This window comes from Myxocyprinus asiaticus, chromosome 6 (genome assembly GCF_019703515.2).
Source record: "Myxocyprinus asiaticus isolate MX2 ecotype Aquarium Trade chromosome 6, UBuf_Myxa_2, whole genome shotgun sequence".
NCBI classification, from domain to species: domain Eukaryota; kingdom Metazoa; phylum Chordata; class Actinopteri; order Cypriniformes; family Catostomidae; genus Myxocyprinus; species Myxocyprinus asiaticus.
Window position 1 is genome coordinate 43,739,530 of NC_059349.1, and position 25,984 is coordinate 43,765,513.

The window sequence follows — 25,984 nt, forward strand, 5'->3', positions numbered from 1 at the left end:
GGAGTGTTCTTTCAATCATTTTGACATCTGGTGAACTTAAGTTTTTGAATGGACTTTTGTGTGTGTAGTCATAATTTACCTTTATGAGTAACATTTACAGTGTGATGTTTAAGTTGTCATTTTTTAATAAATGTTTTGTTTGCAAAAAGGCCTCCAGTTATTTAATTCTTTTTTTTTTAACTGGTAATAAATTGAAATAATTTACTCTAACTCTGTATGCTATAACCGTGTTTAATGGGGTTAGTTCTGTGATATGGACACTGCAATTTAATATACAACATACAAACAATTACCGTAATTTTATTGTACAGCTAATATACTATATTTTAATATACATCATACTAACAACTACCGTAATTAATTTTTAAGTACAACACATACTGTAAATCATAATACAGTATGCTGTCAGTGACTGCAGACAGTAATTTTACTGTGGTATGAAATACAGTAAGTTGCTGGCTATTTGTTGCCAGTAAGTCACTGTTTTTACGTGAATTTTTTTTACAGTGTATGTATAAAATCATGAGCACTCACGAGATGAAGACTCCAGTTGTATCAGTAACCTTATAAAAGCTGTTCTATTCTACATGGAGAGGGTCCGCACATGGGGGCTGCCATGTTAGAATCACATGACCAGCCGAATACTACTCTCAGTAATGGTCCTGTTATTAGACACTTTCACTCATGGATTAAATTCATGTCTGACTGTAAATAGTACATTTTTATAGTCGCATCATTAACTGAAAACTATTGCATTTGAATAGTGCTGCATCCACACCGCTATTTGTCAGTGTTAGTCCAAAACAACAGATTAAAAAAATTACTGACTGCACCTTTAAAGTCAGCGTGATGTCAATCAAAATTGATGGGTACTATTCCAGGGTCTTATTGGGCATGATACATCAAGGCACATTATTTCATATTATATCTTAAAGCAAAACAAATTATATTCGTATTCTTTCATAAAAATGTAACACCTCTGCGCACATCTTTCTTTTTCACCTGATGTCACCTTAAGCTGTTAGGAAAAAAATATGTTAAATGGATAGTTCACTCAAAAAGGAAAATGTATTTACTCACCCTCAAGTTGTTCCAACCCCTTATGACTTTATTTTTTCCAAATAGGAGATGTTAGGTAGAATGACAATCTCAGTCACCATTCACCTTAATCCCATAGAAAAAAAGATGCAATGAAAGTGAATGGTGACTAAAGGCATATTTACACCAAATTCATGACGAATTTGTGAGATGAAATGCAGTCAAAAATTCTATTCACACCGAGGTCAAAACAAATAAAATGAAAAAAAAAAAATAAAATAAAAAAATCACCACTTTAAGCATTCAGCTGAGATTAATATATTTAATTCATTTAAGGCAATTTGGTATAACTGTTTCATTATGTTCTTTCCATGTTTTTGATGCATTTAGAGGAATATAGAATCTGTGCTTTTTGTGCAAGTGAGATGAGTAAGGAGTGCTGTTGCACATGCCTGTGTCTTCCATCTTTATACCATATTTATGCATGTATTTTTGCTATGAGTATATTCTAAACGAACACGTCAAAAACACAGCTTCTCTTTTTTTATGCTTGAATTCAACAAGTTACAGTGATATAAATACACGTGAAACAATGTACATTAAGTAAAATAGGTATAGCATAAAATATGATAACATTGAAAAAAATATATGAAAGAAGACAGCCTTATGGTCTTTATTTATTTATTGCATATTTGTATTGAATTCAGGGTTTCTTTTGCATGATGAGAAAGAGCTTTTTTAGGAATACTTTTATCCTTGCAATAAAAATAGCAGTGAGGTTCGACAATTAATTTTTCTACACTCATAGTAAACAACTGCATTGTAAGGAGTCTTTTTGTGTGATATTTTATACAAGCTTATTCCAAACGAATAGGTGAACCTCAATGCTATTTTTAATGCCTGAAAAATTTAACACTAATAGGCCTGCTAATAGGCCAACACATATTTAACAATATACATTAACAAAACACCAGGTATATTATATAAAATGATGTATCAGCACATGCCATAAATATATATTTTTTTGTTATTATAATTTTTTATTGATTCCATCCACAAGAGAGATAAACACAACATAAAATACGGAATCAGTTATATAAATTAAACCCCTCCCCCCGAAGATTACCCCTACTGACACAAACATGCACTACAGTGGTCACTTACAATTATAACATAAAAAAAAAAAGATATATTTTTTAAACCTAAAAAAATATATTTTCAAAAAACAAGAATGCACATACACAAACAATTTAAAATCCCTCTCCACTGCCCCTCCCCGAGAACCCTCCAAAAAAGCCAAATATCCACCCCACTTCCTATTAAACAAATCCCATTTTCCCAACCTTCTAAAAATCACCTCCTCAAATGCTGCCACCCCGCACCACTTCCGAAATGAGGGTGCCCCAGCTGTTCAAATCTATACAATCTAGAGGGTGTCCAATATAATCGATACAAAATCTTGTGCAGGTGGCACAGCTGTAAATACCTAAAGAACTGAGATCAGGGAATCCTGAAATGTTGGACCATTTTTTCAAACGATCTCAACACTCCACTCTCATATAGGTCACCGAGCATATTAACCTCCCTCACAATCCACTCTGACCAGCAGAAAGGGACTTATTAATACGTAATTTGGGGTTTAGCTATATGCTCGAGGCAACATTTATATAAATGTCCGAATTAAACACTCTGGACACTTTTGTCCATACCGTGTGCAAATGCAAGATAACGGGGTGTGACTTAACTCCTCTGGTTAGTTTAATAGAAAGGCTTTGCAATGGCAAAATAGGGAAAATCATCCTCCCTTCTTAATCATGGCTGCTAATGGTTCCAGCGCAAGACAGAACAATAATGGGGAAAGAGTGAAAGTGAGTGAGATGGCAGCGACCGGAGTCTGCTCATTCGCCACTGACCACATGATATTAATTAGATGCCTAATGTTATCAGAAGAGCAGCGGCCCCGAATAAACACCACCTGATCTAAATGTGTAAGAGACGTCATAACTTTACTTAATCGGTTAGCCAAATTTTTTGACAACATTTTAATGTCTAGCTGGATCAGGGAAATTGGACGGTAACTCTTACACTCACTTGGATCTTTGTCCTTTTTAAGAATCAGACTGATCCGGGCTTATGTCGTGGTTGGCGGAAGCTTTCCATTCTTTAATGATTCCGTATAAACTTCTAACAAAAGTGGAGCCATTTCTGTAGCATAAGATCTAAAAAAACTCAGCGGCAAAGCCATCTGGCCCCGGAGCCTTGCCTGTAGGCAGGGCCTTAATTACCTCGCCAAGCTCCTCCAAGGTTATCTCAGAATCAAGAGAATGTTTTTGCTCAGTCATCAGTTTAGGGAGTTCTAATGGTTCCACTAAGTTTCTAATATCTTCAACGGTGGACGACGATGTGGAACTATAAACATAAAGATGTCTTGCCCTGTATAGCCAAAACTCCACCTTCTGCGACAAAATAGTATTATATCTGTATTTCAGTCGGGTCAATTCTCTGAGGCCATCAGACGACATTCGACACTTCAGCTCTGCCTCGGCATTTTTAATATTCCTTTCCAACTCCACGAGTTCTTGTGCTTTGGATTTTTTGGTGAATGAGGCATACTGTATGATCCGTCCCCTAAAAACCACCTTAAGTGCCTCCCAAGCCACGCCCACAAAGGATACTGAGGACCAGTTGATCTCCATATAAACATAGATTTCAGCCTTTAACATTTGTTGGAAATCAGGATTTTGCAAAAGGGATACTTTAAAGCGCCAACAATATGATTTCTTTTTCTCCGTATGTGGCAACACCTCTAAACACACCAGGGTGTGATCTGAGACTAAAATGTTTCCAATTGAGCAATCAACAACAGATGAAATGAGGGACTTAGATATCAAGAAAAAATCTATTCTAGAATAAATCTTAAGGACTGATAAAAAAAAAAAAATGTATAGTCCCTCCCAGATGGGTTTAACAGTCTCCAAATATCCGTAAGACCAAGATTTTACACATCCTGTGAAGCATCAATGTTGCTCTAGGGGGCTTACACACTTTTGCTTCACTATGATCAAGGACTGAGTCCATCAAAAGATTAAAGTCTCCTCACAATATTATATCATGAGGGGTGCCAGTCACTTGCAACATCCCTTCAAGATCTATAAAAAAGCCCTGATCATCAGCATTAGGTGCGTAAATATTAGCCAAAATATTGCCCCTGAATTTCTGCTAAAACAACAATGACTCATCCTAATTTATCTTTAATCTGTTGGAGACATTTGAATTGTAGATGTTTACTTATCAATGTAATGTCTCCCCTGCTCTTACTTGAGCCAGCATAAAGAAAACATGTCCACACCATATCTTCCAAAATGCTTCAGCTTCCTGCGGGGAATGATGCGTTTCTTGAAGAAACACTATATCAAATTTCTTACGTATAAGAAAAGAAATAACCTTACTACTTTTTATGGGGTGCCCCATCCCATTCACATTCCACGTTGAGAGACAATCCACTCATATTAACATTTGACATTTTGACATATCAGAAAAAATAGATTGTGTGTCAAAAATACAATTCTAAAGACCACATTCCAACATTAGTGCAACAGTCAGACCCCGAACCAAACAAACAGAAAAAAGAAAAACAGCGCCAACCGGCGTCCATCCCTCTAAACTCAAACAGTCCATGTACACCTACGAGATTCCCACGACAACTTTACTGTCGGATTGCTCAAGTCCGGTGCTTCTATACAAATTATGCAAGACAGAATTACATAACAGAAAATAATCTATAAAACAAACTCCAGCCAATATGAGGCATAAGCACCAAAAGAGTGTTGCACAATGTTCAGTGAGCCGGCTGTTCATGTGTGCAGCAGATGTCCTAATCCTTCCAATGTCCTACAAAAAGTACTCCACAAAACAAACTCCAGCCAACAGGAGGCACAAGCACAAAGAATGTGCAGACTTATCCACAACTGTCCCGAAGGAATCTTATTCCACAAAACAAACTTCAGCCGCTAGGCGGAACCAGCACAAAAAGAAACAAAACAGGTGCCCAGTTTCTTCAGACGGTCAAGTGTATGTTCAGCGAGACAAGCTCACTTGGAGACAATTTGAGAAACACACTATGACTTCCTCAGTCCATCAGTTTTATGAAAAACATCGCTTGTTGTGGGCATGTAAATATTTTGTGGCCATCCTTAGTATCTATTCTCAATTTGGCCGGAAACATCAGTGCAAAAGCGATCCTCCGTCAATGCAAGAGTTTCTCGAAGGAGTACAAAAACTCCAGCCGCTAGGCGGAACCAACACAAAAAGAAACAAAATTGCGCCCAGCTTCCTCAGACAGTCAAGTGTATGCTCAACGAGACGAGCTCACTCGGGGGCCACATGAAAATCACCAACTGGCTTACTCACCCCATTGTCTCTATGAAAGACAATGCTTGCTATGGGCATGTAAATATTTTGCCATCCTTAGCGTCTATTCTCAGTTTGGCCGGAAACATCAGTGCAAAGCGATCTTCTGTTGATGTAAGAGATTCTTGCATTCCTTGAATCAATCACATTTCTCTCGTTGAATTCGCAAAGTCCAGGAACAAGAAAATGTTGCGATTCTTCCAAGAAAGCTTTCCTTTGCTCCTCGCCTCATGCAACACAATATCTTTATCAGATGATCTCAGAAATTTGGCCAGAATTGATCGGGGCCTGTCTCACTCCGCAGATCTCCGAGCCGGGACTCTGTGAGCTTGCTCCATTTCCAGCTTGTGGCCTGTTATGTCGAGCAGACTCGGGAAGAGCTCATCTAGGAATTTCACCATATCTCTGCCTTCTTCATGCTCAGGAATTCCAACAATTTGGACATTGTTTCGCTGATTACGATTCTCCAAATCTTCCAGTTTTTCCCAAACGCGTTCCAAGTCTATTTGGTCATTAGCGGATTAGCAGCTAATTCCCTCTCTGATGACTCCAGATAATCGATAAGTCTCTCGACGTCCCCGATTCTTGTAACCAACTCAGAGAATTTAGTTTCCATCGCAATAATCGATCGACATATTACAGCAAGATCCTCTAAGTCAGCAACAACTTTCGTCAGCATCACTGACATGCTCGCCAGTTGGCGTTGACTTTCTGCCGCTGCACCATCCAAACCGAGACACTGGTCTGCAGGCCTGTCTGAGGTATCAGCTTGATCACGTAAGTGTCTTTTAATATCTCCAGAGCCTGAGGATTTTGAATTCTTTGCCATGTTGACTTCAAAGAACAGATATATATCAGGGTTTATTGAATCTCACCGCTTTATGACATAATAATTAAAAACTAGCAAAGTGCGCAGAGCTCACTGTTTACACGTCCGACCCCTGCATCACGTGACTCCCCGACATAAATATTCTTTAAAAAAGCACAGCACCTGTTTTCCAGTTGATTAGCAACACCAACGTGCTGGACTGTGCAGTAGCAGTGACAGAATTTCAGTCAGTTTTCATCACAGTCCAAAAAACCTTCGGGTTGTCGGCGGATGATTCGTCAGACCCGATGTGAATGCCGCCATGGTAATCAATTGTTCCTATTCAAAAGCTCGCTCTGATCGAAAAATCGCACCGAAAATGTCATCTTAGTGTGAATAGGCCTCAGGACTGTCAATTCAAAACATTTCCTTTGTGTTCCACGGAGGAAAGAAAGTCATACTGGTTTGAAACAACATGAAGGTGAATAAATGATGACAGAATCTTCATTTTTGGGTGAATTATCCCATTATCAAATAGCTAAATAGCTGTTTAGGCTACTGAAGCCTTTCAAATACCTTGCCAATAGATAACAGTAATTTAATTCTGGATAATGTAATAAAGGTAATTGTAATAATTGCGTTTAATGACAGATTTGAAAAGTGTTACCATTGGGATATGATGAGATGCTCAAGGATGAACTTCACCTCCAGAATCCACATCACAAGGTCCGCATCTTAGTTCCCAGCAGGTAGATTCTCAAGTGTTCTTCAAACAGTGGGAGGAGGAGGTAGTGTTTGGGAAATGTTTCATTTTTGCAATTCAGTGTGGTACCATTTGTGGCTCAGAAAATACACACTGAAGCTTTAAAGGTATAGTCCACCCAAAAATGCAAATTCTGTATTAATTTAATCACCCTCTGGTTGTTCAAACCGAGTATGATATTCTTTCTTCCGAGGAGTACAAAAGGAGATGTTTGGCAGAATGTTAGCCTCAGTCACCATTCACATTCATTGCATCTGTTTCATATAAAAGTAAATTGTTTCCTTTTAGCAAAAAACATAATGGTGAGTGAATGACAGAATTTGCATTTTTTAGTGAACTGTCTGTTTAAAAGGCCATCACACCAAAAAAGGGTTAAATGCACTACATTCATACACTGTAAAAAATGTCTGTAATTTTAACAGTAAAAGACTGTAAAAATGCTACAGATATAAAATGTTAATTGATCAACGAGTATTAACTGTAAAATATGCAGTAAAAAAAAATGTAATATATTTTAAGACAATACAGTAGTTTTTACAATAAAATATTGTAAAAATTATTTTTTTTAGATTGAAAAATTATGATTTTCCTGTATAATTAATGGTAAAAAAAATAATAATAATTACATGTTGAACACGAGAGTACATTTACTTTTTACAGCAAATTATTGTTCAAAATTACAGTATAAAGCAGTAATCAGGCGTTCCCACAATTCCCTGCGTGACCCATTACATTTCATTATATTTTACGGGAATAGGTATGTTTCTTCTTATTTTTAATATCAGTTATGTACATCGGGGTGTACCGTTTTATATTTGATGTAGCTTAGTTAATGTTTACTGCATTATTTTAATTTCACATGTGTTACCCTGATGGCGTATAGTGTTTGTGTGAGTGACAATGAGCACTGTCTCTACATCTTTACTGGTCATTGCTCCTGGAAGAGCCATTATTGGTGAACTTTTTGTCATCATATGCTCTTTTGTAGTTACAGCAAATATCTCATAAAGTAAAAAGCAGATTTTTACAGTTACAGTAGGCTAATATCAAGTTTATGACGTTTTTTTTTTTCACAGTGCCATCGTGGTCATGTAAATTACAACAGTTTTAAACTAAAATTTACAGGTTGTTCTGTAAAGTTGTTTACATTTTTACTGTATTTTTTACATAATTATTCTGGCAACCACAGCTGCCAGATTGTTTTTGTAAAAACAACAGGATTTATTTTTTTTTTTTCAGTGTATAAGATCAAATGCCCTACTTTAAGTCTTTATGTAAACCTTATAACACCTTTAGAAATATTCCTTCTGCCAATACATTATGCTCATATCAAATGTCAAGGCCAAACATGACATAAGTGACATCATTGGGAGGAGAATGTCTTTTAAGACTTACAGATAAAGTCATTCTGAACAGTACAATTTTCTCTCATATTGTTTCCTTTGGTGACAAGTAAAATTAACAATTTGACCTGTTCTCCTCACATACGAATTCTAACAATGCCTGAAATCTTCCAAAGAATCCAATTACTTTTGAATTGTGAAACATTTAATATTCCTTTCAACTTAAAAAGCTGAGGCCTGTTCATAAACCCTGGTTGTTTCATTCCGAGTAAAATTAAAAATCTTTCAACTGACATGGAATATGATTGAAATCTTTCATTCTTGTTGCTTGCAGAGACGAAGTGTATGTCCTTCACTTTAAACATCATAGAACACAGAACAATACAAATTCAGTTTTATCACTGCTAATTACTTTTTCATAATCATTTAACAGAATTCCATGATACAGCATGTCTTTCAGTGGGCCTGCTATTTTGAAATATACTACTTTGACACCTCACAATCATGATTCCATATTTATTCCACAAAGCAAACAAATGTTTCATAAATATCTTATAAAACCTCATGTAATTTTTATAAATCAGTTGCAGTCAGATGTTAACATATTGCATACAGCGCCATCCTCCCCATTCCCCACACAAACATTCAAAGATCAGTGATCCAATGAGAGATTATTGATTGTATAATATATAATCTTTATATTATAATATTTAAATATATATATATATTATTTTAATCTATAAATCTATAACTATTTAAGTGAATGTGTCAAATGAAACATTAAAAAGTTAAAGCAAATAATTGACCTTGAATTCAGTTAAAGTTGCCTTTAAAAATGTCTGAGATGGAGACTTCGCCCAAACATAAAAATTGTTATCATTTACTCATGCTCTTGTTGTTACAAACCCCTATTACTTTTTCCATGGGACTCAAAAGAAGTTAGGCTAAATGTTAGCTTCAGTCATCATTCACATTCACTGTTTGGAAAAAAGATTTGTACTGATATACAAACCCTAAACACTGAGGTTCTTTGTTTGGACCCCTCCTCTGCTTCATCTACACCAGATCCCGTGGTAATATCAACCAATCAAATGGCTTCTCTTAAAAACTACTATATTAACGTATGTTAACCAATGTTCTCTCTCCACATCTCAGAAAACATCTCTGCAGTCTGCTCTGATGCATTAGACAGCTTGCCTACTCATCACCCTAGAGTTGTACCTCCCCCAAAAGCTACACTACACTACTATATTATATCAAACACTTCTGAAAGATATTTTGTTTGTTAAATGAAGCTTAACATTGTCTTTGTGTTTGTTTTTGAGTTGCCACAGTATGCAATAGACTGGCATGTCTTAAGGCCATTATTAGGTCAAAAATGGCAAAAAAAGAAATGGCTTTCTCTAGAAACTCGTCAATCAATCATTGTTTTGAGAAACGAAGGCTATACAATGCTTGAAATTTCCAAAAAACTGAAGATTTCATACAAAGGTGTACACTACAGTCTTCAAAGACAAAGGACAACTGGCTCTAACAAAGACAGAAAGAAATGTGGAAGGCCAGATGTACAACTAAAGAGGATAAATACATCAGAGTCTCTAGTTTGAGAAATAGACACCTCACATGTCCTCAGCTGACAGCCTCATTGAATTATACCCGCTCAACACCAGTTTCATGTATACCAGTAAAGAGATGACTCGGGGGTACAGGCCTTATAGGAAGAATTGCAAAGAAAAAGCCACTTTTGAAATAGAAAAACAAAAAGAAAAGGTTAGAGTGGGCAAAGAAACAGACATTGGACAACAGTTAATTGGAAAAGAGTGTTATGGATCTTAACCCCATTGATCTTTTGTGGGGACAGCTAGACTGTAAGGTGAGTGAGAAGTGCCCAACAAGACAGCCACATCTATGGCAAGTGCTACAGGAAACGTGGGGTGAAATGTAATTTGAGTTTCTGGACAAACTGACAGCTAGAATATCAAGAATCTGCAAAGCTGTCATTGCTGCACATGGAGGATTTTTTGATGAGAACTCTTCGAAGAAGTTTTTTCGTCTTACTTGCTTCTGTCTCTTCATGTGATCCCAGACTGACTCAATGATGTGGAACAGCTGTCTCTGTGGGGGCCATCATACCATCTGTTGCAGGACTCCTTGTTCTGTTTCTATTCTTTTCCATTTACAAAAGGAATGTTTGTAAATCTAAAATTAATATTTGCTATTGACACACTAAAGCAGAAGATATAAAATAACAATTTTAAGACAAATGTTTTGTGTAAAATACGATGGATGGATGGACAGATAGATATATATATACACAGATCAGCCACAACATTAAAACCACCTGCCTAATATTGTGTAGGTCCCCCTCATGCTGCCAAAACAGCAACAACCTGCATCTCAGAATAGCATTCTGAAATGCTACTCTTCTCACCACAATTGTATAAAGTGGTTATCTGAGTTACCGTAGACTTTGTCAGTTCGGACCAGTCTGGCCATTTTCTGTTGACCATTCTCATAAACAAGACATTTCTGTCCACAGAACTGCCACTCACTGTATGGTATTTGTTTTTGGCACCATTCTGAGTAAATTCTAGAGACTGTTGTGCATGAAAATCCCAGGAGATCAAAAGATACAGAAATACTCAAACCAGCCCATCTGGCACCAACAATCATGCCACGGTCCAAATCACTGAGATTACATTTATTCCCCATTCTTATGGTTGATCCAAACATTAACTGAAGTTCCTGACCCATATCTGTATAATTTTATGAACTGCACTGCAGCTACATGATTGGCTGATTAGATATTTGCATGGATGTCGTACCAGATGGGCTGGTTTGAGTATTTCTGTAACTACTGATCTCCTGGGATTTTCACGTTCATCAGTCTCTAGAATTTACTCAGAATGGTGCCAAAAGCAAAAAACATACAGTGAGCGGCAGTTCTGTGGACAGAAATGCCTTGTTGATGAGAGTGGTCAACAGAGAATGGCCAGAATTGTGGTGAGAATACCACCATCTCAGAATGCTATTCTGAGATGGAGGTTGTTGCTGTTTTGGCAGCACGAGGGGGACCTACACAATATTAGGCAGGCGGTTTTAATGTTGTGGCTGATCTGTGTATATATATCTATCTGTCCATCCATCCATCGTATTTTACACAAAACATTTGTCTTAAAATGGTTATTTTATATCTTCTGCTTTAGTGTGTCAATAGCAAATATTAATTTTAGATTTACAAACATTCCTTTTGCAAATGGAATAGAATAGAAATAGAACAAGGAGTCCTGCAACAGATGGTATGATGGCCCCCACAGAGACAGCTGTTCAACATCATTGAGTCAGTCTGGGATCACATGAAGAGACAGAAGCAAGACAGACAGCCTAAATACATACAGTAGAACTGTGGCAAGATGGAACAACCTTAAACTATGCGAAAGTGTAGAGAATTGGTGCTGATTTAAAGGCATATGGTAGTCACACCAAATATTGATTTAGTTTTTTTTATTTATTTTTTTATGTTTACTGCACTTTGTATGAAGTTAATTGATAAATACAAATTATTCATGGCATTATCCTCATGTCCTCAATATACAGCATCTTTCACAACTGCCTAAGACTTTTGCACAGTACTAACTGTATACACTGGTGGCTAAAAGTTTGGAATAATGTACAGATTTTGCTCTTATGGAAAGAAATTGGTACTTTTCGAACTCGCAACTCCAGGGGTGGTAGTCAGCATCAATACTCGCTGAGCTTCCCAGGCCCCCATAGTAAAAAAAAGTTTTAAATATTGAACTGTTTTTCACCCACACTTATCATATCGCTTCAGAAGATAAGGATTTAATCACTGGAGTCATATGGATTACTTTTATGCTGTGTTTATGTGCTTTTGGACCTTCAAAGTTTTGGTCCTTATTCACTTGCATAGTATGGACCTACAGAGCTGAGAAATTCTTCTAAAAATCTTTTTAAACTTCATATTTATTGTGGCCTCAAGATGATTTGTCCTGTTGTAAAAGTTTAAAATGTTCACAGAATTTGGGTGTGTTTCTCGCAGTGACAGTCAAATTAAGCATGTTAAATTGTTGTGTGACTTTGTGTGTGCTGGTTTCCAGGGGTGTAAAAAATACTCAGAAATTATACTTAAGTGAAAGTATGGATACTGACTGAAAATTTTCCTCAGTTAAAAGTCCAAGTGTCTAACCAAAAACATACTGGTGTGAAAGTAAAAAAGTATTCACATTAAATTGTACTTAAGAATTAAAAAAGTAAAAAGTAATTTTTTTTTCCTTAGCAATAGGAAATCAAGAGATGAGATTATGTGAGAAAGAATGTTGTTAAATTCGATTGGATGTTAAGTCGCCTTTTTACTGTCTCTGACGACTGTCATATTTCTCCCCAGTGACATTCGCAACCTGGTCAAAGAATCATGTTACAATAACTACATTTTTGCTAATTTATTTTTATGTGGCCTGTTGTACGTAACATGGCAATTTCCTGTTTAAATGAACACTAGAGGAGCAAAAACAACAATCACTTTTATACCCTTTCACACAAACCACAAGTAAAACAGCAGAGTATCAGTTCATGAACACTTTTCACCCTGTTCCTCACACAATGCTATCTTATGACATAAGAGATAAACATGTATGACATCAGGTTTAAGGTAAGGAGGTCGGCTTTGTTGACTTAAATCTCGAGAGAACATTAACCTTAAAAACCTCATCCATTCGGGAGAATATTTCACTCGTTTTTAGCGCCACACAGTGGACATTTTACTTCGACATTTACTGCCCTGAGACGTGTAATGAAACGCATAATTTTATTTAGCAAAAACAGTTCCACAATCACGTAATGTTCGTTGCATGGGAAAATGCACTCATGAATTGTGACGTCAATTCGCCCAGCCCCTTGAGACATAGAGAAAGATCAGAAAAATTCAAAATAAGCTTCGAAGAAAGTTAGTAATGTTGTTGGTTTTGTGAACTGTTTTCTAGTTTCTGGTTCATCTTATAATTAATAGTTGCTTAACAACAACAATAATAATTCAGCGAACTAGCGAACTCCAGGGGTGATAGCCAGCGTCTTTTACCACTGAGCTACCCAGGCCCCCCGAGTACTTTTCAAGTTTAAATAAAATTGTAAGGAGTAAAACGTACTATTTTTTCTTTTGAAATGTAATTAAGTAATTCTGTTTAAACTGCACTCAAGTAAAGTACAAATATAATAATATTTATTATAAATATATAAAAAAAATAAAGAGAGAATTTTCATTTCTGGGTGAAGGTTCCCTTTAACTGCACCACTTTAGTGAATGACTGGCAATACCAGCTGCCACCAAACACACACACAAACAATTGCACTCACTCAATCAATTAAACTGCCCAAACTTTCATGCTTTGTTAATCCATCAATATCAATGAGGCAGAAAATGTGTGTGTGTGTGTGTGTGTGTGTGGTGACAGACAGGAATCAAATCACACTGATTTGATGGACATTATTGGTGAAATAAGATATTTTTGCCCAGCATTTGAGTAATTATTGAGTAAATAGCAAGCATGTGTCCATGTGTGTGTCTGCGTATAGGTGTGCGTGTTTGTGTTTGCATCTGTGCAAGTGTGTGTGTCTGTTGCATTGCATTCTTCGAATGCCAAGACTGCCTCAATCCAACATGCACAACAGTATTCTGTTTCCTTTAGCATGTTGTGTATCCATTTATAAGACATATTACACTGTAGTCTGGATGAATGCATCCAGTTAAAGTTAATATGTGTGTATGAGTGGTGTGCTAGAGTGTGTGTGTTTTTCTGTTTTAACAGATGCTTTAATGCTGGGATAAACGGGAGTTTAATCACACATAATTCCCATAAAGCAAAGGTCTTTTCAGGCTGTTTCGCTGGATGGTTACAGCTTATCCTAATATAATCCCGTTATACAGTAGAGGTCTAACACAGACATCTCTGGGTTTTGTTTTAATACACAGTATGAATACTGTAAATTGACAGATTCTGTCAGTGATTTAAAGTGTTGTAATGAAGTGGCAGGGTAGTGTTTTTTAGACATCAGATACACAGAAGTTTGATTAGGTCAGGGACTGAGGCTGTAATATTAAAATGAAATTGAAAGTGAGAACATTTAGGTTACAGCGCAATTCTCTGGAAACTAATAAATCTTATAATGACTTTTTACACACACACACACAGAGTTCATTAATCTAAATCAAAGGCAAGTGAAAGTGCCCTACTAATTAATTTTAGAATACTAATAATTGCAATAAGATCAAATAAAACAGAAACACTTTATTTTTCTACCTACCTGTTCCACACTACGAACCCCTGAAGAGTTTGTTATTGGTGGTCACGCGTGTGCTGCGCGTGCTCTCCTCTTCTCACTTCTCTTCCCCGCGCGCGACACTCACTTCCGTGTTGGCGTGTCTCAACGTCACGCGGCGTGTGAAAGCAAGGAAACGCGGATGTGTTGTGCCTAATCTGCATCTACAGGTATTTTAACACAGCTCTCTTTCTTTACTTTATTAATTCTTAACAACTCCGACCAGAGCAGTGTCGCTATGTCTCATGTTCTGTGTTTATAGTCGTCGGTTTAAGCTCGGTGTTGTTGACGGGTTCTGATAGGATTCAGTTAATACAGTTTGGTTTGTGTATCTATGTTTGTGTGATCCAGCCGTGTTCCGATTCTATGTCGAACCCAAACCCCCATCCACGCTGATCTGAGTCAGGCGCAGTACAGCGGACGCGGGTTGGACGGAACCGAGTGGAGGAATGCCTGCCGGTAAGCACCCGAACCTCAATCTGTCACAGCCTACAGCCTTATGTCTTTAGCTTATGACGCTTTGTGCTGCAAATCTGTTTTTCTGCAGTATGTGTGTGAGTGAGTCCGTGTTATTGTTGGGGTTCTGTTGATCTCAGCTCTTCCCTTATGTTGCACCAACTAAAAAGTACCTTGGTAATACCATTGTATTTTTGGAGTACCATATAAATAGTAAGGTAGATTTGGTAATTAGTCAATCGCACGGTATATATCAAACTACCATGATTGCCATGGTCACTGGCTTCCAGTCTGTTTTTAGCCCTGATCTGATGCAGGACAGTGGAGTGGTGACTCATGTCAGACTCTGTTAAGGTGCTGGCACTGGTCCCATAAACTCTGACAGCAGGTGGAACTGTCATGTGATTTAGAGTCAGCATAAAATCTTACTGTGCAGGGTCCAAGATAGACATCTTACGTAATGTGTTTGGATGTCTCTTATTTGACTGTTTCTAAAGAGCTTATAAGAGTCTCCTGCAGACCAAGAAGAATTTTTGTGCCTCATTCTTTCAATAAAAGTCTTTATTTTGGTGTTTGTGACATTGTCTGCTGTTTATTTGATTGGGGGGGGGGGGGGGGGGTTGTTTAGTTAGGCTCTACATTTTTTGTTTGATGTGATATTGTTTTGTTTAGAGTTTGTGAGTAATGTTTTAGTGTTTTTACTTTGGTGTTTGTAGGATTTGTATGTTTTTATGGTGTTTAGTTTGGCAGTTATTTTCAGGGATATGCAGTATTCTCTGCTGGCGTAACATGCCTAATAAATAAATATTTTTTTCATCCTTTCATTCTGATTCACCTTTTTGGCTATGTATTTTCAATCGCTTTCCACTCCTAATTCATCTACAAAAAAATGAAAAGTTTATCCAATCAGAATTAATCCCTCGATGCTTACAAGCAAAGTGTGTCAGCTGTTTCACAAATCGCATGCTCCTTATCCGAAGCACCGCGTGAGTCTGAGCTCCACCCCGTTAGGCCTTTAGAGTATCTTCAGAATCCCTCAACAGTGCAGTGAATGGGCATCTAAAGTCAGATTGTCAGATTCATCAGGCAATCTGATTGATTTATTTGATCTTGGTGGGTGTGGTCTTTAGGATATGTCCCAGTCTAGGCCTTCTAGCTGACCTTGAGTGACGCAATCATGCTTTAAGTGATGTACGTAATTTGAAAGCGAAGAGCGCGAGATCTAGCTGATGAGACGGCTGTCATCACTGCCACATCACTGAGAAAGAGATCCTTATGGATTTATAAACCTGAGATGTTCTACATGATCGTGCGATTGATTAATTAAACAGGAAAGGAGGACTGATTTTCACTTCAAGCAAATTGGTATGTGCTTTTTGCATTGTTGTAGCAACATCAGGAGTTTTCTAAGTGTAAATTAGGCTGCTGGAGCATTCAGTGTCAGTTCAAGTTTTGAAAAGTAACCGTGTACCTTTACGAAACAGAATTTATTGCAAGCAACATTGCAAATATTAGATAGCTTTTTCTTCGTATTAGACCTCCTTGGTTCTGGCTTTCGTGCGTGGATGTGTTTTTAAAATGTCAATTGGTATTTTTGGATAATCCTGTTCATTCATTTCTTTACAAATGAATGGAACTTGATTTCTGTTGCTTATTAAAAACATAACATTCAGTAAAGGTAATGTTTTTAAACATATTGTTCCGACTCTAAATTCTGATTGGATGATCCACATTCTAAGCCGTGGTAAAAATAAAAGACAAAATATGCACACACTATGTGAAAATATATATACAATTTTGCATTGTGAGGATGTCTTCAAAAATAATGCCGTAAATAGTTTTAATTGATCATTTAATGTCATACTTAAGTACAATCAAGTCCAGTAAACATGAAACAACCTAAATAATAAAATATTGTGGTGTGATTTGGTTTTGGGTCAGTCCATCTCAAGTGGTCCAATACAGATTGCTTGACCATTTAAAAAAGTTTTTTTTGTGTGTGTGATTACCACTATGTATTGGTATTGCAAAACCACCAGTTTTATATTTGTATTTTACTTGGTTTGACCACGACGGCCATCTTTGTGTCATGGCACACGACAAATTTAGGTCATACAGCTGTTTACGGAAACCTCAATATCTCGGCTCAGAATGATCCTAGCTCCTTGGAACAAAAACTGATCTCTAGAGCACATTACAAGGTACATGAACATATATAAACATTTTGCACATTCTTGTTCCTTAGACTTAGAACTTCAGTCCTAATGTAATGCTCAAGATTGCTCAAAGTTCCACTTTTAGGAACAATTTATAATGGGAAGGGTTCGAGTCTCAGTCTTAACTATTTTTTAGGGGGTACCTAGGTAAGTATAGTGTGCATGCAGAACATTTCAGGTTTGAGACTTCTTTTATTTTGTTTTTTTATGGGGGTGAGAAAGTGCAATTTTTTTTTTAAATTCCCCTCACTTTGGGGTTGAATATCTCTGGTGGGGGACCAGATAGGAACCTGAAATTGCATGATTTATCACAGGGTTCTTCAAAAAGTTAATAAACAAAAGCGTTTAGTTTTAAGTAACCTTAATGAACTGTATGTGAAGTTTAAATATCAGCACCCAGAGTTAAAGATGGGGAGATCAAAATGTTGTGAACTGAGGCCAAAATGGTGTGTTCTGGCAGGAGCATCTGGAACTCACACTGTCTGTGTCTACACACAACATCAGAACATTAAGCTGATGGTTGAGTCAGCAAAGCTAAACGTGGACTACAAGGACCTGCTGGAACTTCTAGTCTGTGACATAAACAGTTATGATTGCATGCTCAACAAGTGTGACCAGTGTCCAGGTATAGAGGCCTTACTGCATATGCTTGAAGAGTCAGACAAATATGACACACTTCCTGATAACATCACCTTTAAGCGGTGGATTATGACTGACAGAGCAGATATGATCACTGTCGTTCTTATTAGGGATGAATTCTCTGTTTCTCTGGCTGAGAAACTCAATGTGTTAAAGACACACCATTGGTTGAGGACATCAGCGTGGAAAACTGATGTTTTTGTAAAACTCTTCCACCCACCTGGATCAAGAACATCATTAAAATGTCTACTGAAGACAAAGTGTGGGTTCCCATGAACAATGTTCTCAGAAAACTGACACCTGCCGAACTGACTACTGTCACTGGACGTTCCCACAACATTTCAGAGAGACTGAGTGAGGAAATCTAACAGCTTCTAATAAAACATGTACATGTAAACATGTAAAATAATGTTAATTTTTTTTATTTGTTATGCTTATATTTAGGGTGACCAGATTCCTGCTTGTGGAAAACGGGACAGCCCACTCCCTGCAAAAATGATATTGATGTATCCTTACCTAGGCGCAGATCAATGCGAAATAGAGGGTGCATCTGTAACTGTTGTCACCTGGTACAGCAATTTTTCTCAGTGTGTGCTTGACTTTCAAGAGTTTATCATAAAATGCAGAGCAGTCCAGCCCAAAATTAAGATGTACGAAAAGCATTGCCTTCATGACTGTTACAATGAGTCGAGATTTATCCGGTGTCCATGCTGCGTTCATTAATGAATGAATGAATTAATGTCCCAGACAGGCATAAAACAAATTCCATGACCTTGGACTTGAAGTTGATGGTCTTGCTCTCCAGCTCACAAAAAAACGTCTGTCCATCTCTCAGACAAGGCCGTCTTGTTCATGTTCCACTCAGTGATACGACGAGTGACAATGTATTTCATGCAAGCCCACTCATCAAAGAGCATGGTTTTGTCAATCAAACTGAGAGCGGGGATTCTGGAGTAGAAGTGTTCGAGGCTGCTCTGAATGTCTTTCCACTCTGGGATATCTCTCATTAGGGCCCACACAAGCTTTTCTGTGTTCTCCAATGAGTGGCTCTAATTTTGGAGGTAATCCACCGATGCTGAATAAAAGTTTCTAACTGCACAAAATATATCATCCACTTGCATTTCACCAGCTTCAACCAGGACATCCAACTGCTTTTTAATGTCAGAGGGTTTGAATGATTCCTCCAGCCTGGCCTGCAAGTATTTTCTCAGGTCATGAATGTGCAAATCTATGGCCGTACACAACAGAATGATAAGCAAAAAGTCCTTCACTTGCGTGCACCTTGTCAGATTCGGACTTTGCTTCACAAAAAAAATCGCTAACATTTGGCACACTTTTAGCAGCATCCACATGCTTTTAGGTATGAACATGCTGCGCGATGGCAGTGCAGCCTCCATGGGTGATGGAAAAGCGAGCTCCACAAATCTTACACCTCACTTTACTAGGCTCTGTCTGTGACTCCTTTTTTAGAAATTTAAACTCTTTTTGAAGATCCTCATTAAATGTACATGCACGCTTCCTTGACATATTTCCAGCCACAATTTCATCTGTGTGCTCTTTCAAACGGACTCTTCAATCAGTTCACTAACTGGACGTCTATTGATAGGGGATTGTGATTGGATAGTTTAATCCAATCATGGACTTTAAATATTACGGTGTGATTTTATTGGTTTTACAAGCCGTATCCTTGGCTACTTTTGATTAGAATACTCACGTGACTGAGAAAGCCGCATAGGCGATAGAGAAATCTTAGGATAGGGGAAATACGGGACAAAACACGATTTTTTCAGAATAAGTCGGGACACTAGAAAAAGTGCTTGAAAACGGGACTGTCCTGGGAAAAATGGGACATCTGGCCACCCTACTCATTTTACATCTGTTCATTTCTCAAAATGCATGAATAAAGTAGGCTTTTCCCAAGATTTCTACTAGCCCTAGCTCTGTAACCAGTGGAATCTCAAACTAAATAAAAATAAGAGAAGTCTCAAACCTGAAATGTTCTGCATGCACACTATACTTACCTATGTACTCCATACAAAAATTAAGACTGAGACGCGAACGCTTCCCATTATAAATTGACCCTAAAAGTGGAACTTTGAGCAATCTTGAGCATTACATTAGGACTGAAGTTCTAAGTCTAAGGAACAAGAATGTGCAAAATGTTTATATATGTACATGTACCTTGTAATGTGCTCTAGAGATCAGTTTTTGTTCCAAGGAGCTAGGATCAGTCTGAGCCGAGATATTGAGATTTCCATAAACAGCTGTATAACCTAAATTTGTCGTGTGCCATGACACAAAGATGGCCGTCGTGGTTAAACCAAGTAAAATACAAATATAAAACTGGTGGTTTTGCAATACCAATACATAGTGGTAATCACAAAAAAAAAAAAAAAAAAAATTGGAAACTTAAAAATGGTAAAGCAACCACCTTTACTGTTATATACTTGAGATGGACTGACCCTTTTGTGATTTCAAAACAGCACCAATTCTCCTAGGTACACCTGGACACAGTTTTTCTTGGTTGTTGGCAGATAGGAAGTTTCAAGCTGCTTTGAGAATTTGCCACAGTTCTTCTATCTATTTAGGCTGTCTCAGTTGCTTCCGTCTCTTCATGCAATCCGATGTAAAGTTGATGTTTAGTGTGGGGACCATGCCATTTGTTGCAGGGCTCCTTGTTTTTCTATTCTTATTTATTCTATTTGCAAAAGGAATGTTTGGGAAGTCTAAAATCTAAATTTCCTATTGGCACACTAAAGCTGAAGATAAATAACCATCTTAAGACAAATGATTTTATGAAACATCTTAAGTGCCTAAAACTTTTGCACAGTTCTGTAAATGCATAAAGTTGCAATGTTACTTTGCAGTCGTAAACAACAAACACTGCCTGTGTTTTGCCTAAAAACACCCCATTAATAAAAAATTTTTCCTCGTCTTGTTTGCTTTGTTTTTTTGTTTTTTTCCCACATTTATCCATGTTTTATCATCTCTCCCTTGTTTAAATAACGAACATAAAGCAGCCCTACCCACTGAAAGCCACTCAAATATATACACAACGGTGTAAGCAAGATGTCTTGCCACTCAAAAAAAAAAAAAAAAAAAAAACTTTGGATATTGTGCTTTGGATAAGTGTTATGTTTGGTGGTTGTGACCAAGGTTATAATAGTTTTGAATTTAGTTTTTATTTCTGTTTCATTTAAAAAATTTAAAAATGTTGTTTAGTTTTGTCTGTTAGTTATTTGTTAATTTTAGTTTAGTTTTTCAGTATATTTAGTTTTTATTTTAGTTTTAGTATTTATATTAATGGATATTGGAGGACGGGGAAAACAGGTATTTGTGTAATTTGGATTGTATAGCAGGCCTCCCCAATGTCCAAGTTGTAAATAATATTATTGCAGGTGGCCTCCAATTAGGATTTTGCTTAGGGCCCCCATATGCTTAGAAATGGCCCTGTTAATAGTACAGCTCTGCAATCAACTCGTATTGCATGTGATATGTCGTCCCACCATGGAGGGGTGTTATGTTGTCCGACCCAACAGGGGCCTCCCCTCTTGCTCTAATTACTACTGGTCTTCACTGTATAATGCATTAATCCTTTTTAAAGCTAATAAAGTTATCCAGTCAAGAACAGTGAGTGGTTTTCTTGTTATGGTTCTTTGATTATTATTAACAACAGCAGCAGCAGGTCTATTAGGTTACGTTACCACTTACAAGTCCAATACTTAGATACAAATCTGCTTTTCCCCCACTTTTAACATTCACTTTAGACATACCTCACCAAGACGGGCATTTTGGCGCAATTTTGAAATGTATTTGATCGTTCAGGCGTGTATCCGCATTTCGAGCATTCTCTGAGCACACGCGTATGTGAGTGCACAAAAAGCCGCATGTCCAGTCAAAGCAAATTACAGATTGACAGGGTAAGACAGAATGAGTGAAAATACTGTTATCTACATGCTTTACCTCTCTTCAGGATGGTAGTGATTCTCGCTCTGTTGCTGATGCAATGACGTATTAGGCTGTCATCTTCATGTTACATAATGGCTGGTTTAAAGGTTAAAAAACACAGCAACAAAAACGAAAACAATCTTATTCAAGATTTTTTTTGTTAAATTTCAGTTAGTTTCAGAGCCATGGATTTTATTTTAGTTTAGTTTCAGTTTTTCCAATTATGTTATTTTTTTATTTTTATTTCAGTTTACGAAAATGTTTTTATACATTTAGTCTTTGTTTTCGTTTACAATAATAACCTTGGTTGTGACATTATTATTTTATTTTTTTTGTGTTATTTTAATATAGTTTTGTGTGCTGCTTGATTTGCCATTTGTGATATAGTTTTTTGCATTTGTTTCATCAGACTGTGTAATGTGTAGTTTCGTTTGACAGAGTAGACTAGACACCCCTGAGGGTTATTGCTGCTGACGCTCTACAAAAGGGAAGTACAGCACACACACACACACACACACACACACACACACACACACACACACACACAGACAGAGGGGGTGACCCCTCCACTGAAGTACAAACACAACTTCCACACCTCTCAGAGGGAGATGATAACCTCTCTGCTCTGACACACACACACATACACACACACACACACACACACACACACACACACACACACACACATGGAGAGAGTCTATTTCTGGGCAGTCAGGGCTTAGTAAGACAAACCCTTTATCCTTGAAATTGAAGTTAGAGGAAAATGGAGAGAAAAAGTGATTTTGTAAATGCTCTATGGCCATGTTCACACAGCAGCAGAATATGGTTGTCAGTCTTGTTTTAGCATTCGACAGCAATAAAAATGTATCCCTGTTAAGATTTAATTTATGAACTTGTGCCTCGATTAAACTCGTTTATTAAACTACAAGGGATACTTCACTGGCCACTGCCTGCACTTCGCTCTTAAGATGGACTTTACCAGAAATGAACTTGCTACAAGCTTCAAGCCAGACTGCGCTTCACTAACCTCTGCCAGCATCATCTTGGTCATTAAAATGGAGTACATATACAATAAATTAATGCCAACTAAAGCCTCCATCAGCCAAATAACAAAGGACAATGCATCTTTCTGCTCTTCAGCAGTCAATTTGGGAAGGACTTCAAAGACACTTTATCATTAATCTTACAATTCAATCAATATCCTTTAGTTTTAAACATTGCCCACCAACATCTACTCAGTTTACTTAAAACATGACTTGTACTACATATAGATAAATATTACTGGCATTATGTTCATGCTGTATAGCCAGAGGGGAACTGGCTCCCCCATCTGAGCCTGGTTTCTCCCAGTGTTTTTTTTCTCTCTCCATTAGGGTTTCACGGTATACCACAGTATGAAAATTGATGGTTATCATACCATGTACATTTGCTTAGCAACGGTATTGAGAAGAAAAATGCAACCGGACGGAGAATCTCATCTGCGCGTGCGCATGTCCTTTCCTCCTCGTCTGCCTGTCAGACTCGTCAACTTGACCCACACACACACATGCAGCGGAGAAAATGTCAGAGAGAAGCGAGGCGAGAGGGTCTGACATAAGGGAGTGGGTGTGTGAGTTAAAGCGGTGTTTCTCAACTGGTGGGTCGCAGGTCTATTCGGACTGGGTCGTGGACAGCAGGGAAAGAACAATGCCATGGTTCTCCCATTGAAGATATTAAGGCGGCTGCCCAAGTGATAGCCTATCATTATGCATCATCACTTTTACACCTTTTTCATGATTTTACATGAGTAAAAGTAACTGTTATATTTTGACAAAACGTTATAGTTTCATATGAAATAATCTAAAAGTAGAATCTATTAGACCTCATTTAATATCAACAGTGGCAGCTGTAGTTAAAGTTTCAAGATGTGTTTCAGCTAGTATTTATTTTTTCATAAATACTATAATTTGTTATTATTATTACTGTTATTTAAGACTAGCTACACTGACCTAACCATGGTAATGAGGAGCCTTTCCTCCTGTGTAATATGTATGTTCTTTTTGAATTATGTTTGAAATTAGGAAACAAACGGGATAATAATGGGCTCATATAATTAAATATGCTCTTCAATTTTTAAAAGGGGGGAGAGAAAACTTCCTGTCACTTTTAGTGTCACTTGATGCATGTCTTTGTACTTGGAAACCATGAACAAAACTGCGCAACTTAAAAGGAAATGCGACCCAGGATACGTTAAATACAGGTTACGTTTTTAATATGGTGGGTCGCCACTTGATTTCCAATGTAAAATCTGGGTACTGAAGCAAAACCCGTTGAGAACATGTGTATTTTTCTATGTGTGAGTGCAAATGTTTTTTTTATCTAGATCTTGTTGTTTATGCATAGTGCTCAAGACAAACATGTTCAAAAGTTGAAGGTTGAACCGAAATTCTAAATTTCAAGGAATCGATTACTTTTTTATTTTTATTTTTTTATGTTTATAGAACTCTACTACAAAATTACTCAAAATGCCCGTCCCCCTGGTTCTTTGCCACAGTCGCCTTTGGCTTGCTCACTGTGGGCCTAAAGACAATAATTTTTAAGGCATGATTTTCAATCATGTTATTCATTTAAACCGCACAATGAAGACTTCAAGGCATTACAGACTTTACAGCATAATTTTCTGTAAAGCTGATTTGAAACTATGTGTGTCGTGAAAAGTGCTATTCAAATAAAAATAACTTGACTTTAAAAAAAGTTGTCAATTGTGATGAGAATTTCTGGTGTTACGGAAGTCACGAACCTTGCTCGTGGAGACCGGTCTTGTCAAGCCACTTTGGAAGAACGAACTCAGAAGGACAGGAGGACGTAGAATGCATCTAAAGCGAGTTATAAGATGTGCTGTGATCTTTCCGCAATTAACAGTCACAGCACATTTGAAGCCAGTGAGAACTTCTGGCATTATCACACCAGTGACAGCATTATTATCATCCCACCAGTAAGGTTTTGCAGGACTAGTTACACGTTAAAATAATAAACTCTGTAAACACTTGTTCCCTACATGTGTTTATTACTATATTAAAATAATGCCCAACAAAACAACAAATGTTTACGGAGTATAACGACACTCATGAGCCGTCAGACTTTTGCGAGCTTACAGCAGGAAACTCTTGAGGTAAAACCAATGATAAATGAAATAGTGGGTAAAACACAACAATAAATGTCCTTTGCCTGCCACTGTAGTACCGGGTTCTTGCCCACAAGTCAACATCTGATGCATCCTTGATATTCTGCCTTATCAAGAACACATCTGGGTAATTTTATGCATTCACGGTACTTGCGTTCTTTTTTTTTTTCAATTAACATTTTTATTGATTCATAGACTTAACACAAAGAAAAAACCACAACATATAAATAATGAATCACATTTAACATTAAACCCCCCACTATAACCCCTCCCCCTCCCAATCACCCACCCCACCCTGACCCCCCCACGAACACCCCTGTGGTCAATAGGAATACACACACAGAAAAGAAAAGAAAAGAAAAAAAGAAAATATAATAATCATGTGTAATTGAAACTAAACTACTCTCTCCACCACCCCTCCTCGAGAGTCCCCCAAAAACAATAAATAGTTGTCCCATTTCCTATCAAACAAATTCTTAACTCCCATCCTTCTGCTTGACTCCACCTCGAAAGCAGCCACCCTCCCCATCTCTGCACACCACTTTGGGAATGAGGGTGCTCTATCTGACTTCCATTCCCTTAAAATAACCTGCCTACCATTCATAACATGGGTCAAACCCCAATTTTTTATGTATTTATCCTCAGAATTTATGACCGCCCCAGAGTCTGGGGCAAAACTAAATTTGAGTGCCCAACACGTCACACACAAAACTCTGTACCTTCAACCAAAATTCTTGGATCTTACCACACCCCCAAAAAACATGGGTCGTGTCTCCATCTTCTGATTGGCATCGCCAGCAGGTGGGTGTGTCTTTAAGACCAAGCCTATACAGTCTAGAGGGGGTCCAATATAATCTGTGTAAAATC

At 37.5% G+C, this 25,984-nt stretch overlaps 1 protein-coding gene across 3 annotated transcripts in view; it reads left to right on the top strand.

Annotated features, from left to right (window-relative positions):
• Window positions 1-14,776: 14,776 nt before the first annotated feature.
• The window catches only part of LOC127443126 (protein EFR3 homolog A-like), a 95,959-nt gene continuing 84,751 nt past the window's right edge, over window positions 14,777-25,984 (top strand). For all 3 annotated transcript variants that reach the window (XM_051701650.1, XM_051701651.1, XM_051701652.1), the window contains exons 1-2: window positions 14,777-14,865; window positions 15,047-15,154. In XM_051701650.1, coding sequence (XP_051557610.1) covers window positions 15,145-15,154 — 10 coding nt within the window. In that variant the 5' untranslated portion in view covers window positions 14,777-14,865; window positions 15,047-15,144. The remainder of the gene's footprint in view (window positions 14,866-15,046; window positions 15,155-25,984) is intronic.